Source organism: Eretmochelys imbricata, chromosome 9 (assembly GCF_965152235.1).
Source record: "Eretmochelys imbricata isolate rEreImb1 chromosome 9, rEreImb1.hap1, whole genome shotgun sequence".
In the NCBI taxonomy this organism is placed as follows: domain Eukaryota; kingdom Metazoa; phylum Chordata; order Testudines; family Cheloniidae; genus Eretmochelys; species Eretmochelys imbricata.
The window spans coordinates 58,871,982-58,886,737 of NC_135580.1; the positions used below are offsets into that span (position 1 = coordinate 58,871,982).

Consider the following 14,756-nt stretch of genomic DNA (forward strand, 5'->3'; position numbering starts at 1 on the left):
GCTCTGTGGACTCCCTTACACACCATCAGGGCCCAGGCGTGTATACCCCAACCCAGTGCCGTTCCCCCTCTGTTCTGCGGGGGGGGGGGGTGCGTGCGACTCAGACCTTCCCCGCCCTCTGAGTCCCGCACTTTCCCTACAGCCCCTAAAAGTAACAACCAAATACAAAAAAAGAACAGGAGTACTTGTGGCACCTTAGAGACTAACAAATTTATTTGAGCATGAGCTTTCGTGAGCTACAGCTCACTTCATCGGATGCATGCAGTGGAAAATACGGTGGGGAGATTTATACACACAGAGAACATGAAACAATGTGAAGTGGGCTGTAGCTCACGAAAGCTTATGCCCTAATATATTTGTTAGTCTCTAAGGTGCCACAAGTCCTCCTGTTCTTTTTGCGGATACAGACTAACACGGCTGCTACTCTGAAACCAAATACAAGTAAACTTCCGAAAGAGACGTTGCCTCTGCTGGGTCCTGGCAGCTCAGTAGCTCATGGGGTCCTGACGGCGGCGTTCCAGTCGCTCTGGGAAATAGAGGCGTCGCGCCGGGTCCTTGTTGGCTTGGCTCAGTCCGGCTGCATACACTCTGCCTTGCTCTGACTTCCCATCCTTTAATAGACTCTCTGGGCAGCTATGGTGCTGCCAGGAGCAGGGGGGTCTGAGGTCCCGCCCCCTCTTTTGTCGGCCAATCAGAGTGTACCGGTGTGGCTCGCCGGGGGTAGCTGCTGGGTCCGGCGCGAGCTGTAGGGAGGGAGTTGGGTATCGGCCGGGTTTAGTCAGCTCGGGCGGGGCCGAGCCTGGCGCGGGGCAGAGCCAGCGCTCCCCCGCCATGATCCCCTCCCGCCGCCTGTGAAGGGCCCTGGCGAGCTGAGTCTGCGGGCGGCAGCAGGACCCCGCCCGGCGCGCTGCGCTCTGCGCCCTGCCTCCCTCCCCCGCGCCGGCTTTGAGTAGAGGCTGGCTCCGCTTGGCAGGGGAGCGACTCGTTGGAGCTGCCCGGCTACCGCTCTCCGGCGCCTCTTTCCCGCCGGCTGGCGGGTTTGACGCTGCTGGCCAGTGAGGTCTGGGCCCCTTTGTCCAGCCATGAGGAGCAGGAGTAACTCCGGGGTGAGGCTGGATGGCTATGCCAGGCTGCTGCAGCAGACCATCCTCTGTCACCAGGTGAGGTGGGCTGAGCTATCAGGGCGGCTGCTGGCGGCCGAGGGGAGGTGGGCGCCCCGCTGACTTGGAGGCTGGGAGCTCGGCTCAGTGCTTTGCAGTGGGGTGGCAGGCAGGTGGAATGATGGCACTTGGTGTCGACAGTGTGCTGCTCCATTCTCGTGATCCTTAGCAGACTCTGCCAGCTCACTGCAACCCACCGATGCATAGGGTCATCCAAGGTTGGAAATGGGGAAACTTAGGTAGAGAGCTGCTTCAAGTCCACATGTCACGTCTGTGTTGGAGCTTGGATTCTCTAGCTATCTTTGGTACTTGTCTAATTCTCTCTGGTAGTATCCGAAAGCACCCTGCAATCTCTAACGTATAGCCTCACAACACCCTGTGAGGTAGGGCAGTGCTGCTAGCCCCACAGTACCGATGGGGCACCAAGGCACAATGATGCTACAGCCCAGATCCTCAACGGTATTTGGTTCTTAATTCCCACTGAAATCAATGGAAGTTAGGTGCCTAAATACTTGTGAGGGTCTGGGCCTAAGTGACTTTCACAAGGTCACACAAAAAGGAATTAAGATTAGGGCTCTTGAGTAGGGCTAGCACTGGACCAGCCTTCCTCTCTGGGAGGAAAGAAATTAGAAATTGGCATCCCATGGTTTACAGTCCTGTGTTCAAACCACTGTGTTGCCTTGCCTTTCTGTGAATGTTGTGTTCGCTGTTCAGTTTCCCTGTCAACCCAAGTGACAACTTTGCACTTTCACTATCACTAGCTGGGTGTCTTGAGTTGTATTTTGGGAAATGTTTCATATCATGGATTTTCTTTAAGGGGTTTGGATCATTTGATTCAAATCCAGAGAGCAGAGCATGCACATACAGTCTGTAAATGCATAGGCCAACCAGGGAGAGCATGCCATCAAACCATATGGATGAGAGCAGAAACACTGCTAATCTTCAGTAAAATGAATCTCTGTTTAGAGAACATGTATGAACTAAACCCTGTATCACGTAAAATGAGGGTGCACTCTTCACTATGCTAGAACAAGAAGAAACCAGGAGCTGATCCATATGTTTGGTCTATTTAATGCAGTTATACTTGTTGAATAGACCCTTGAAAAACTAAAGAAGCTGTCAAGGTTGTTCAAGCCCAAACTTCTACGTACACTTCTTATTCTTCTTAAATCCATGTGATTCATTCTCTGCAGATTACATCATGGTTAAAGATTGGAGCTGGAGACCAGGGCAAAGAACTGAGTTCTAATCAGGCTGTGCCATTGACTTTGTGGCTTTAAACAAAGTTTGTCTTCTCCTTTCCTGCTCTGTAATATGGGATAATACCTGCCTGAGGGTTATTAAGAGGATTAATTACACATCACTTTGAAAATGTAAAGCATTATGTGTGTGCAGTGTAGTTGTAGTAGTGTCAGTCCCAGAATATTAGAGAGACAAGGTGGGTACAGTAATATCTCTCATTGGACCAACTTCTGTTGGTGAGAGAGACGAGCTTGCAAAGACCGGAAGAAGAGCTCTGTGTGGCTTGAAAAGCTTGTCTTTCTCACCAACAGAAGTTGGTCCAATAAAAGTTCTCCTCCACCTTGTGTCTCTAAAACATTATATGTCAGGTTTTTAAAAAAATATACTCATCATTAGTGAATAGGAAATATTTCCTGAGAGTTGTGAACTTGAAGGCCATCATCTCCTGCAGGATGTAAATCTTCATTTAAAATTGTACCAAAACTCAGGGTTTTTTTAATAAAGAAAACTTTCCAGCTGTCACCATACAGCACTCTCTTTCTGAATCTGCAGACAGACTTCTCCAGTGCTGCTGCTCTTATTTTTCCCCAGGCTGTTGCAGAGTGAAATTAACTTCCCTGGTCAGTTCCTCTTGCTGGTATTCAGAGTCTGGTGGGCAGAGGTGAAAAGACTGAGCATTTTGTTGATTTCACCTTATATCTGATTTGGAGAGGTATGAGCAGTAGCTGAGGTAGGGCCTGGAGCTTTCCCCAGGGGAGGATTTAAAAAGTAGAGGTTAGGGGAGGGGTAGAATAGTGGGGGGGGGAACCCCTCCCCCTTCAGATCAGATGCTAAGGGTATGTCTAAGCTGGAACTGGAAGGTGTGATTGCTAGTATTGAAAGACATACCTTCTCTAGCTTTGCTTGAACTAACATGTTAGGACTACAATGTAGATGTAGAAGTGCAAGTGGTGGGACAGCTAGCCACCCAGATATGTGTCTAGGGTCTCAGAAGGGATTGTATTCGGTCTGGCTTAGAGTTTGCATGGGTATGTCTACCCCAGCTGGAAATTACATCTACAGTGCCAACATAGGCATACGCTAAGAGGCATGGTGGAGGGGGTGGGTTATGGAGATCCTCACTACAAGTCAGAAAGCCTTGGCCTAGGGAGACTGTGGGATAGGAGGCTTCAATTTTCTAACATCTACTGTGCAGAGGTTGCTATGAAGGATGGAGCTCCCAGTGAGGGTCCAAAGGCAGTGCCATGTTTGGAATCCCAGGAACAGGGGGCTGTGCTTCTCACCAGGGCAGATCTGTGTGACTGGGGGGAGGGGAGTGTTTGGGCATGGTGCCCTTCTCTTTTGGATCGTTCTTTACCTGGTAGGTGTCCTCACAAACGCTTCAGGCTCTAGTCTAAGTGCTTATTGCAAACCTGCCAGCATCCAGGGTTAACACCACAATAATGTATGTGTGCAAGGGTGGGGGTGGAGGCAATTTTAATATGGAAACAGATCTTGCTTCCTTGTTTTTCAGCTCCCTAGTGCATTACAGGCTGGAGCTCCCAGAGCTCTCAAATTCATGACCTTCTGAGCCACAGGCCATTCATCTGCATTTGGAAACCAATTGCCAGGCCTGGCAGTCCTTCTAGAGCATTCAATTTCAGACTTCTGAGCGGCTAACTCCCCAAATTCAAAGTGTCCTAGATCCCCGAAGAATCTGGAGATAACAGGATGAGGTCATTGGTGTGGTGGGGGGGTATAGTGAGGGTGAGGGAAATGCACACTTCTGAGAGAAGGCAGCTGAGTGGCGGGGAATCGAGTCATGTGGGGTCTTCAGAGAAGCAGATTTACAGGGGAGTAACTATCTCTTCTCTGGTTTCAGAGTAGCAGCCATGTTAGTCTGTATTCACAAAAAGAAAAAGAGTACTTGTGGCAGCTTAGAGACTAACAAATTTATTTGAGCATAAACTTTAGTGAGCTACATCGGATGAAGTGAAGGTTATGCTCAAATAAATTTGTTGGTTTCTAAGGTGCCACAAGTACTCCATCACTTCTCTGAAGATGTCCTACTGGTTCCTGTCCTCCTCCCAGGGTGCAGCATGCTGCAAACAATGTGGTGTGGGTGGGGCCTGTGTACAGAGGGATAGAGGTACCTAAATCAAATAAAGAGCATCCCATTGTTTAAAGTATTCCTCTGCCTTTCTGACCAGTTGTGATTCAGCCATGGAAAGCTCTGAAGCTAACTGAGATTAGCTGTAGCTGTGGGAAAGCCTTTTCCACTGTGTACAGCCTGCCCTCTTCAGTTGAGAGAGCAGCCTCCCCACCAGGCCCTTGAAAGGGGTCCCAAACAATGAGTGTTTGTGTTACACTGGAGCGACTGATCTAGTGAATGGGGTTTTAAAACTAGGCCGGGTGAACTGAGATCATAGGACTGGTGGAGGGAGTTTGGCAGGAACCTGGTACAAATGCAGTGGTGTCTGTTTACATGTCAGTCATGATCTTTGCAAATGCCAGGCTGCGTGGTGCTGCAATGCCCACATGACACGTTAGCTATCCTCTTGGAGGAGTAGCCTTGCTCCTGCTCAGACTCCAAACAATGCTCTGGCAATTAGTGGTGTATCCTAGATTCTCTTTGTAATGCAGTAATATTTGGGTTTGCTGCCCATGGCAGATTCCTGAGCAGAGCGGGTGATAAGGACCCAGGGAGTTCAAAAATGTGTGAGAGGAAACGGTGGTGCTCCTGTGCTGGGCAAACCCTTGGTGTGTGGCTGGTGGATGGCTGGCTGGATTGGACTCAGCTGAGAGGATCAGTGCACTGAGCTGGTGTAATGGCTCTGTCATAAATATAAAGGGAAGTGTAAACACCTTTAAAATCCCTCCTGGCCAGAGGAAAAAACCCTTTCACCTGTAAAGGGTTAAAAAGCTAGGATAACCTCACTGGCACCTGACCAAAATGACCAATGAGGAAACAAGATACTTTCAAAGATGGAGGGGGGAGAAACAAAGGTTCTCTCTTTTTTTTTTTTTTTTTTTTTTTTTTGGCTAGGAACAAAAAAGGAATGGAGTCTTAGAACTTAGTAAGTAATCTAGCTAGATATGCGTTAGATTCTGTTTTGTTTAAATGGCTGATAAAATAAGCTGTGCTGAATGGAATGTATATTCCTGTGTTTGTCTTTTTGTAACTTAAGGTTTTGCCTAGAGGGATTTTCTGTTTTGAATCTGATTACCCTGTAAGGTATTCACCATCCCGATTTTACAGAGGTGATTCTTTTACTTCAATTAAAATTTTTCTTTAAGAACCTGATTGCTTTTTCATTGTTCTTAAGATCCAAGGGTTTGGGTCTGTGTTCACCTATGCAAATTGGTGAGGATTTTTATCAAGCCTTCCCCAGGAAAGGGGGTGTAGGGTTCGGGAGGATTTTTGGGGGAAAGACGTTTCCAAGCGGGCTTTTTCCCTGTTATATATTTGTTAGACGCTTGCTGGTGGCAGCAATAAAGTCCAAGGGCAAAGGGTAAAATAGTTTGTACCTTGGGGAAGTTTTAACCTAAGCTGGTAAAAATAAGCTTAGGGAGTTTTTCATGCAGGTCCCCAGATCTGTACCCTAAAGTTCAGAGTGGGGAAAGAACCTTGACAGGCTCATTCTGGAATTTGACTGTCTGGCTCGACTCCATTGGTTGGCTGTGCTGTAGGAATGACTGAGACGATTCAGGCTGTGATTAACATCTACTGAGTTTTGTAGAACCCCGGGGTCATGTCCTGCTGCTGTTGGGATGTACATGCATAATGGAACAACCTTGGCGGATTGCTGGGCCCCTTGGAAGCATCTGGCTGCACAGAGGAATGCAGTGGCCTGATGGACTTTGCAGCAAAGAGTCTTAAGCTTCGACGTTCTTCTTCCAAGCTTCAAGCCTGAGTCCTGCAGTGTATGGAACCCAGTCCCTTGTGCTCACATCACAATACTCACCTGCCCACAAGTCACTTTGGGGGGGGACCCTGGGGAAGTTGGCAGTTGCCTGTCACCTCCTGCAGAACGTGGTGCTTCCAGAGAAAGGGTTAGATCTCTTAGGCAGAAGTTTTCAAAGTAGGTCCTAAGAGCTCTGCATTCTTAAGGTGTCTGCTAAATTTCTGGCTGTCCCTCGTGAAACATCTGCCTTTGCAGCGTTGTGATCTGTGGTGGTGACTGCGGGTTTGTAGCTTTTCAAAAATGAGATGTCTTGAGCCTCAGAGAATTTGAGATTCTAGGGAGGAAGGAATGTCCAGTGGCTAGGACACCAGCACAGGACTTGGGAAATCAAGGTCCAGTTCCCCCCACTTTTCCATAGCTCCTTGTGTGACTTTGGCCAAGTTACTGAGACTCTGTGCTTCAGTTTCCCCATCTGTAAAATGGGGACAGAAGCACTTCCCTACTTCATAGGGGGGTAAGATGAAGACCTCGTGGTAATGGTGGGCCAGATGGGTAATGAGATAAATAAGCTGACGATGCCTTAGCATATAACACTGAGCCCTTGTTGTCCCTTTTATTATGTTTACCTCGTGGATAAACAAGACTCTCTAGTTTTCTCCCATTCACAACCTGTTTATCTACCTAATGGCCAGCCTTCCCACAAGTTTTCAGGACTGGAAAGCTGATTTCATGTCTCTTTTCCTCCCTTGCCTGACCTCCCCTCATGCTGCAGGACCCGGTGACAGGACTGCTCCCAGCCAGCTGTGATCATAAAGATGCCTGGGTCCGGGATAACGTCTACAGTGTGCTGTCCATGTGGGGCCTGGGCTTGGCGTACCGCAAAAATGCAGACCGTGATGAGGACAAGGCAAAGGCATACGAACTGGAGCAGGTATGAGAAACCTATGGAAGGGATGGCTTGGAAAGCTCACAGCTAATGTCCCGAGACTCGCATGCAACTCAAACTCTCTAAACACTGGAGACTGAACTAAAGATTAAACTCTTCTTGTAAGCAGGGCCCCTTGTATTTCATCACAAAGTAGTAGAGGAATTTGCTGTGGAATTCCATTTTACTCACAAAACAGTACACCAAAATAACTGTTGATTTTTCTTTCAAGATTAAGGCTTCTAGTCCTTCTAGTTGGCTCTGACACTTAAGGTTAACAGGTGCACCCAAAGTCTGTCTGTGCCTGCCGACAGCCTGAAACAATCGCTCTGAGAGGAGTGAACTTCTCCAGTTCCACTCACCAGGGTGTTTGTCACCATTACGCTTCGGAGTTAACAAGACTGCTCTCCATTTGAGTGAAGCTTCTATCTACAGTATCTATCCCACAGTCCCCAAATGCTTCCTTGGAGCCAGAAGTCTCAGCTGCTGAAACCTCCAATCTCCCCACCTCTCCTCCCCCAGTCCACAGAACTTCTATGTGGCTTTTTTCACCAGAGAATTTTGCAGCACGGTGGAAATGTAGGGGCACTAGTGAACTTAGTATTGAATTACACAATTGGGGATCTGATAGCACAATGACGGGTACTGATGTAAGAATCATAACTAGGCAGATGGAAAAGGAATTCTATTCTGAATGTCTTAATTACTTTAATATTTAATTCAATAAAATTCCCTCCCCCTCTGTCTTTGTTCCTTTGAAGCTGCTGAAGATTCTTTACTCTGCAATGGGGAAGTAGAATCTAGTTCACTTGCCATGGGTCTTGTCAGGCTAACATAAAATGAACAAACCCCAAAAGGTCTGACATTGGAGATACAGCAAGAGCATAGTAACAGACCCATGGAGTTTAAGGCCAGATCATCTAGGCTGTCCTCTTGTATATCACAGGCCCCCAGCACCACACACAATCTCTCCCGTTGCACCTAGCCTTCTGGGATTAAAAGAACCTACAGATAGTTTAAATTCGGGCAAATCAAGTGTCCTTTGCCCTTTAACCTATGCTGTAACAAATCCCTCTCTGGGGAGATCTGTATGTGATGGATGGGCTGTGTATCTGTTAAAGTTCCATGCCATATTTCCAATGTTATTGTTGCTCTCTTTCATGGAGGTCAGCCGTAAGAAGAGAGGCAGGATGGTCCAGTGATTAGGGTGCTAGCCTATGACTCGGTAGCCCCAAGTTTCAGTTCTCTGCTCTAACACAGACACTGTGTGACCTTGAATAAATCACTCAGCCTCTCTGGGCCTCCGTTCCACACCTGTACAATGGGGATGATAGCAATGCTCTGCCTCATGGGGTGTTATGAGGATGAATTTATTAAGGATTGTGAGGTTCTCAATACTTTGGTATTGGGGGTGGGACCATAGAAGTACCTTAGATAGAAGATTGAGGGAAGAAATCTTTGTTAATCCTTATCATTCAGAATTAACCCCAGAAATAGCCAAAGGAAATGTGGAGCCATTCTGGACTGCTGCTCTTCAAGCTGCTGATAGCATCTTAAGGCCCCAGATAGGGAAAGCCAGGGATCTAAAAGCTGTTCTTGGCCAAAGGGCGTGGTTACGATTTAAACTTCAAAGCACTGACATGGGAGCGCTCCCGTGGCAGCGCTTTGAAGTGCGAGTGCGGTCGTGGGCGAGCACTGGGAGAGAGCTCTCCCAGCACTCCTGGTAATCCACCTCCACAAGGAGATTAGCTCTGAGCGCTGGGAACACAGCTCCCAGCGCTTGGAGCCTGTTAAAACAAGGGCGCTTTAAAGCGCTTGTTATACCAATAAAATTAAAATCAGCAGGATCTTATTAAAGGGGGTAAGAAAAAAAGTCACATTTATTGTGAATACAAAAACAATCATATTAGGCAGTCAGTTATAGCTATAACATTCCATTCAGTTTCACATTCATTCATGCATTCGTTCATACACACACACAGGTTCTGCAGCTGCTGTATAGTTACCAGTCCTGAATGTAGCTTGAGCTCGTGGCTTGGGTTTGCAGCTTGTGGCTGCTAACTGGCCAGGAAAGCCGGGCACGAGGAAGAACTGGGTCTCTGTTGGGCATGCACCATGCCCTTCCATGTTGGCAGAAGAATGTTACCCTCCAAAGTCTTCCATCTCACCCATCCTTTTTGTAGGCTTTAATTTGAATCCAGAGTCTATAGGTCTTGCTGTGTCACGCTGCCTCTGGGTTTGGTGTCATTGATCACCCATCAATTGCAGACATGACTTTCAACCTAGGACCTGGCTTTGATGTTTCTTCAATTGTACTTTTGTTCTTTTCTTTTGAGGGTGGACTCCTCTTACTTTGTCAGGGCTGTTGTCTGCATCTTCAGCTGTTGAGTGTTTACACTTTATTTCATCCCGACAGGCTGGTGCTGGAGGTTGATTCCATCATCCATACATACCTCCTTCACACATCTAAACTCATAAGATTACAGCAGGGTTTTGCAAAAATGAAAGGTTGCAGCAAGCTGTTACAAAATGAAGTGAGCATTTTAAAATGGAGTTTGGGACAAGTTTTAAAATGGAGTTTGAGTTATAATATGGACAAGTGTAAGGAATGGCAAACAGTGAACAGAAGTTACACTGTTTCAACATCATAAGTTTCAGCGATTTAAGCAGCAATTGGATTGAAAGTGAAACTCAATTAGTCAGTTATTGGGGTAACTGGTTTTGTGAATGAATGTTTCATTCATAAAACGTTGCTTATGAAGTTATAATAAGTGAACAATTAAAAACAATTTCATTGATCAGTTCTACACTCTGACTTGCTGCGCTCAAGGGGGTGATTTTTCACACCCCTGAGCCAGCAAGTTTGAGCGCTATAAAATGTAAGTGTAGTCAAGCCCAAAGGGTTTGTTCTCTGACCTGGATCTTGCTGAAAAATTCCAGGTGAGCCCCGGGAGTTCCCTGAGTAAATCTCACTAGGATCAGAGGAGAACTCTGGAGTGTGAACAGCTCGTGTGTGTGTGTATCTAAAGCAGAGCTGCTTAGAACTCTGGGGAATCTGTATTTGTATCATCTAAATCATCAAACACTTGATGACTCAAACATTTTAGAGCCAGGCTTATTTCTCATAGCATGCTAACCACTGGCTTCACTAAATCCCTAAATCTACTCCATGTGGAGCCTTGCAACCAGAAAAACACATGGAACATATAGACTAATGGGGAAGCTGATTGCCTTGGCAGGATGGCATTTCAGACCCTCTCCTCCCATGATGTGCATCACCTACTCGTCCCTGGTGGGTGGTTTCAATTTCCCTTGTATGTCTTGTCTTGTAGATAGTTGACTCTTTTGGGCAGGAATGTAGGACTCGATGCTCCCTTCAATGGGGTGGGGAGAGAATCAGGCAACTCCCTGATCCTGTGCCAGCCCAGCTCTGGAATCAGTTATTTCAGCCTAGTGAGGAATGGAGGGTAGGTCCAGGAATATTGTCTTTTGTGGCATTGTAAAGCTTGCATTACAGGGATAGGTGCATTAAAACTGCATGGCTGAAATGTTTACAGCTCAATGCTAGCACCTCTAGAGAGAGAGAGACACTTAAGGTATTTCTGCACACTCTATTGTGTGGGATATCTTCGGCAACATGAAAAACCAGAGTACTGACTAGGGGAGAGAGAATAACTAACTACCCAGTTTCGGTGGCACAGGACAGTGGGATGTTATAGCTGAAGTACTGCATGCAGTGGGCCAGGATCTGAATTACGGTTGGATTATCCACCTCTTGTGGATGACACAGAAGAATTGAGCATTGAGGGCCTTGAATATGGCGAGGGTTTGAGGCAGTATGGTGGGGATCTGCTACTGGCAAGATGGGAGTTTAATTGCAGACCCCATGCAGGGGGCAGTTTGGAAAAGGCACAGGGGTGGGAGTGGGCGGAGATGACAGGTGGGATGCAAAGCTGGAATTGTTAACAGAATGGACCTGGCTGGAGATACAGACCTGAGTGGGATTGTGTCGGGTAGGGAATCATTCAGGTGATATCAGGAGCTAACGCCAGTGTTACTTGGGCTGGTGAGTCGCTTGGATACTGAATGTCTGTCACTGCTGTACTGAGGAGGAGGGCTGGACCAAACCCCCACCACATGTGTTGAGGGCATCTGACTCTAGACACTGACTTCACAGCTGGCCAATCTTAACCACTGGATCCAGATATCCTGCTGGGAATCCTGAGGTGTGTGCCTTTCTCAGAGTACAAATGATAGGCCCCCTGAACCCAGGTTTATTCCAGAGATCTGCAGTAGTAGGACAACAGAGTCCACTACAATAAGGCACTTTCTTCCATCAATGTTATGTTATAAATTAAATTGATGAGCGCCAAAGAGCTGGGTTTCTTTTCCCGACAAAGGGGTTAGTGTCTATCTGGCTGAGGAATATGACTAGCTAGCACAGCTAAATTACTTGTATTTTTAAATCAGAATGTGGTGTTTGTGCTGAGAGTGATGTGGTGGGACCTGTTGATGATGCTGCAAGCCTAGTGCCCATGGATAAGGTCTGCTTTCAGTGAAGCATCCCTGCTCATGCTCTGCCTTCTGGATCCTCAGCAGGCCTGCTCCAGGCTATGCGTGGGCACCTAGACTGGCTGATCAGCTGGGGGCTCCCTGGCTATAGTGCCCAACGTGCAGTGTGCAGCCTTGTTTGTCTTCTGTTAGGGGAGGGGTGGGCATTGCCCAGTCTGGGCCACCATCTAAGCAAAAATGCCCTGATTCCCCAGGGAGATCCAGGGGTTACTTCCTGGGGCTCTGGCAGCACCATATGGCACTGGACATGAGCAGTACATGTCTCAGCAACATCTGAATTTGCCCCTGTTGTTGTTGGGCTACTGAGGAAGGAGGAGGAGTACAGGGGTCCTGCTCCCTGGGGAACTGTCAGATTGGTGTCTCCAACTCCCTTCTGGGGTCCTGCAGGTAAAGGCAGAGGTGTGCTGTGCAGTGCAGGACAGACTGGCTCCACACATAACGACTGACCCCTCTCTCTCTCTCCTCAGTCCAGAGTCTCTTTCTGTAGGTATAAATGTCCTAACTTTGTCCTTTGCCTTAACTGACTCAAGGCTGATGCAGTCCTAGGGATTTTCTCCTCCCGCAGCAGCAGATCAGGTTGTTCCTCATGATCGGCTCTGCCCCAGCAGCTCCTCTCTCAGCCACTTACCCAGAAAGTAAATGCCATGGAGAATGAGAGCTGCGGGTATAATTACAGGCCGCAGGGTCTTGAAAGGTCATGAGCCAGATGCCATTGCTGAGTCAGTGCTCTTCCCATCCGGGGATGTGTTTAACAGGCCTGTTTTTCGTTCCTTTCTGCAGAGTGTAGTGAAACTGATGCGGGGATTGCTGCAGTGCATGATGAGACAGGTATGGTACAGGTGGTGCCTCCCCATCCCCTGTAGAGCTGAAATTCTCCTGTTGTAACACACTGACTCAGCAGAGATCTGCCATCAAACTGATGACAAAAAAGCAGTCCTGGCACAGACACAAGGGTCTTTTGGGGAAGGCTTAAAACAAGCCTAGATCCCAGTATCCATCCAGTCACTGAACGTTCTGTCCATGCCATGGAACTAGTGTTCTTACCTGTGCTAGCCTGGAGTCCTAAAGGAATCCCTTCCCCAACAGGTTGCCAATCCCATTGCCCTGCTGGCATTGCCTCCGTCAGTCGCTTTGTGTTCATACCATCAAAGTGACCCCTTTTTCTAGGTGTGCTGTATGATGCAAACACACCTGGGAAGGGTCCCCCTGTGGCCAGAACTCTCACCTTGTGGCAGTGGAGTTTTGTGTGGCCCTGTAGCCTGTTGAGGCATGAAAGTAAAGTACCATGGGCTTGGAATTTCCTGTCTCAAATGGGATTAAAATCTCAGCCTTTAGGCCCTGATAATGATACCAAGTGTGAATGAATCCCAACTCTGTTCCCATAAGGTCCCCTGGTCTCTGTTGCTGCCAATCTGTGCTCTTGTCCTTTTCTGAATCACGGTTTCCCTTTTACTGCCCCCCACCCCATCTCTGAACCACCTGTGGCTGTTTCCCAGCTCCTGTGTACCCTTTGGGTCCCAGTGTGTTCCAGCAATCTGCCTCCTAACGGAGAAGTCCCCACAGCATCAGCTGGGGAGACGGAAAGGCTGCTACCCTCAGTCTAATCCCTCCAGGTGGATCTTCTCCATTCAGTACTAATGCCAACTGTGCCAAGCCCCAGCTAGACACCAGGCGAATAATAATACCTAGCTCTAATATGACTGCTCCTTTCTCCTGGGCTTGTACCTGCTGTGCCAGAGCTCAGAACCCCTTCGTTCTCAGAACATGCATGGCCCAGAGTGATATTTTTTGTTGCTTTCTGGCGTTCAAGTACAAAATGCTGCAGTGACTCCCAGTGCTATCCGTGTTATCCGCTGGATCAGTTAACATGATGTTGGGGTGGCATAAGAAGTGGAATAGAATGTTTGGGTCCTGGCATGACACAGTCACGCCGCAAACGGTTACAGCCTGTGTGAACCACCAAATGTCTGCCTGCTTCCCTTGCTGCCATCCAACCAGTGGCTGGAGTGGGCATACGTGACCTGGAGTGTCTGTGCTGTTTGGGTTGCGGACATGCAAACCTAGAATGCCGTACCAAAAACGGGTATTGCGGGCTTGCTGTGACCTCGGCAGGGGGTGAAAGAATCCTCCTCCAGGCTGTGGGGACTGGGTGGATACTCAAGGTCTTGGGTTCCTGAGGCGCCTCTCCCTCCCCTGCTAACAGGGTGAAATCTCTCTCTCCTCCCCCTCCCCGGCAGTTCTTAGCAGGCGGCAGTTCCAAGAAACCTGTAACTTGAAGCTGTTTACTCTGCAGTTTCTCATAACCTGCCTACAGGGCTCCATAGAGGGCTGGGCTAGGACACCCTGCTAGAGCCCTCCTGTGCCCCTGGCCCGCCCCACAGCCCCAGCTGTGAGCATGGCACTGGGGAAGCTAACTGTCTGTTCTTTTTCTAACTGAATGCTGCAGGTGGATAAGGTGGAGGCATTCAAGTACAGCCAGAGCCCCAAGGATTGTTTCCATGCCAAGTACAACACCCACACCTGTGCCACTGTGGTTGGAGATGACCAGTGGGGTCACTTGCAGTTAGACGCCACATCAATTTACCTGCTCATGTTGGCACAAATGACAGCCTCTGGTAATATTTACATCTAGGCATCTCTGATGCTAATTGCTGTGGTATTGCAGCACGTTGGTGTGCTAATGAATTAAGCCTCTCTGCTCCCTGAGAACCAGGGGAAGTATTATTATCCCTGGGGTACAGGTGGGGAACTGAAGTGTGGGGGGAGAATTGATTTGCCCAAGGCCATAAGGGGGTTGGTGTCAGAGCTGGGAAGTGGACAAAGATCTACTGCATTCCAGTCCTGTGCCCTGTCCATAACTGTGAACTATACTCCTGAGCCTGACAAAATTCCTCTGCTCCTGGGTTTATCGACGTGTTACCCTCCGTGTGATCTAGTGCTTAAAGTAAAGCCTAGAATACAGGAGGTCTGGTA

The 14,756-nt window shown here is 48.1% G+C and overlaps 1 protein-coding gene across 6 annotated transcripts in view; it reads left to right on the forward strand.

The window, feature by feature from the left end:
- Window positions 1–794: 794 nt before the first annotated feature.
- The window catches only part of PHKA1 (phosphorylase kinase regulatory subunit alpha 1), a 71,839-nt gene continuing 57,877 nt past the window's right edge, over window positions 795–14,756 (forward strand). For all 6 annotated transcript variants that reach the window (XM_077825732.1, XM_077825734.1, XM_077825733.1 and 3 more), the window contains exons 1-4: window positions 795–1,160; window positions 7,059–7,217; window positions 12,564–12,611; window positions 14,230–14,398. In XM_077825732.1, coding sequence (XP_077681858.1) covers window positions 1,083–1,160; window positions 7,059–7,217; window positions 12,564–12,611; window positions 14,230–14,398 — 454 coding nt within the window. In that variant the 5' untranslated portion in view covers window positions 795–1,082. The remainder of the gene's footprint in view (window positions 1,161–7,058; window positions 7,218–12,563; window positions 12,612–14,229; window positions 14,399–14,756) is intronic.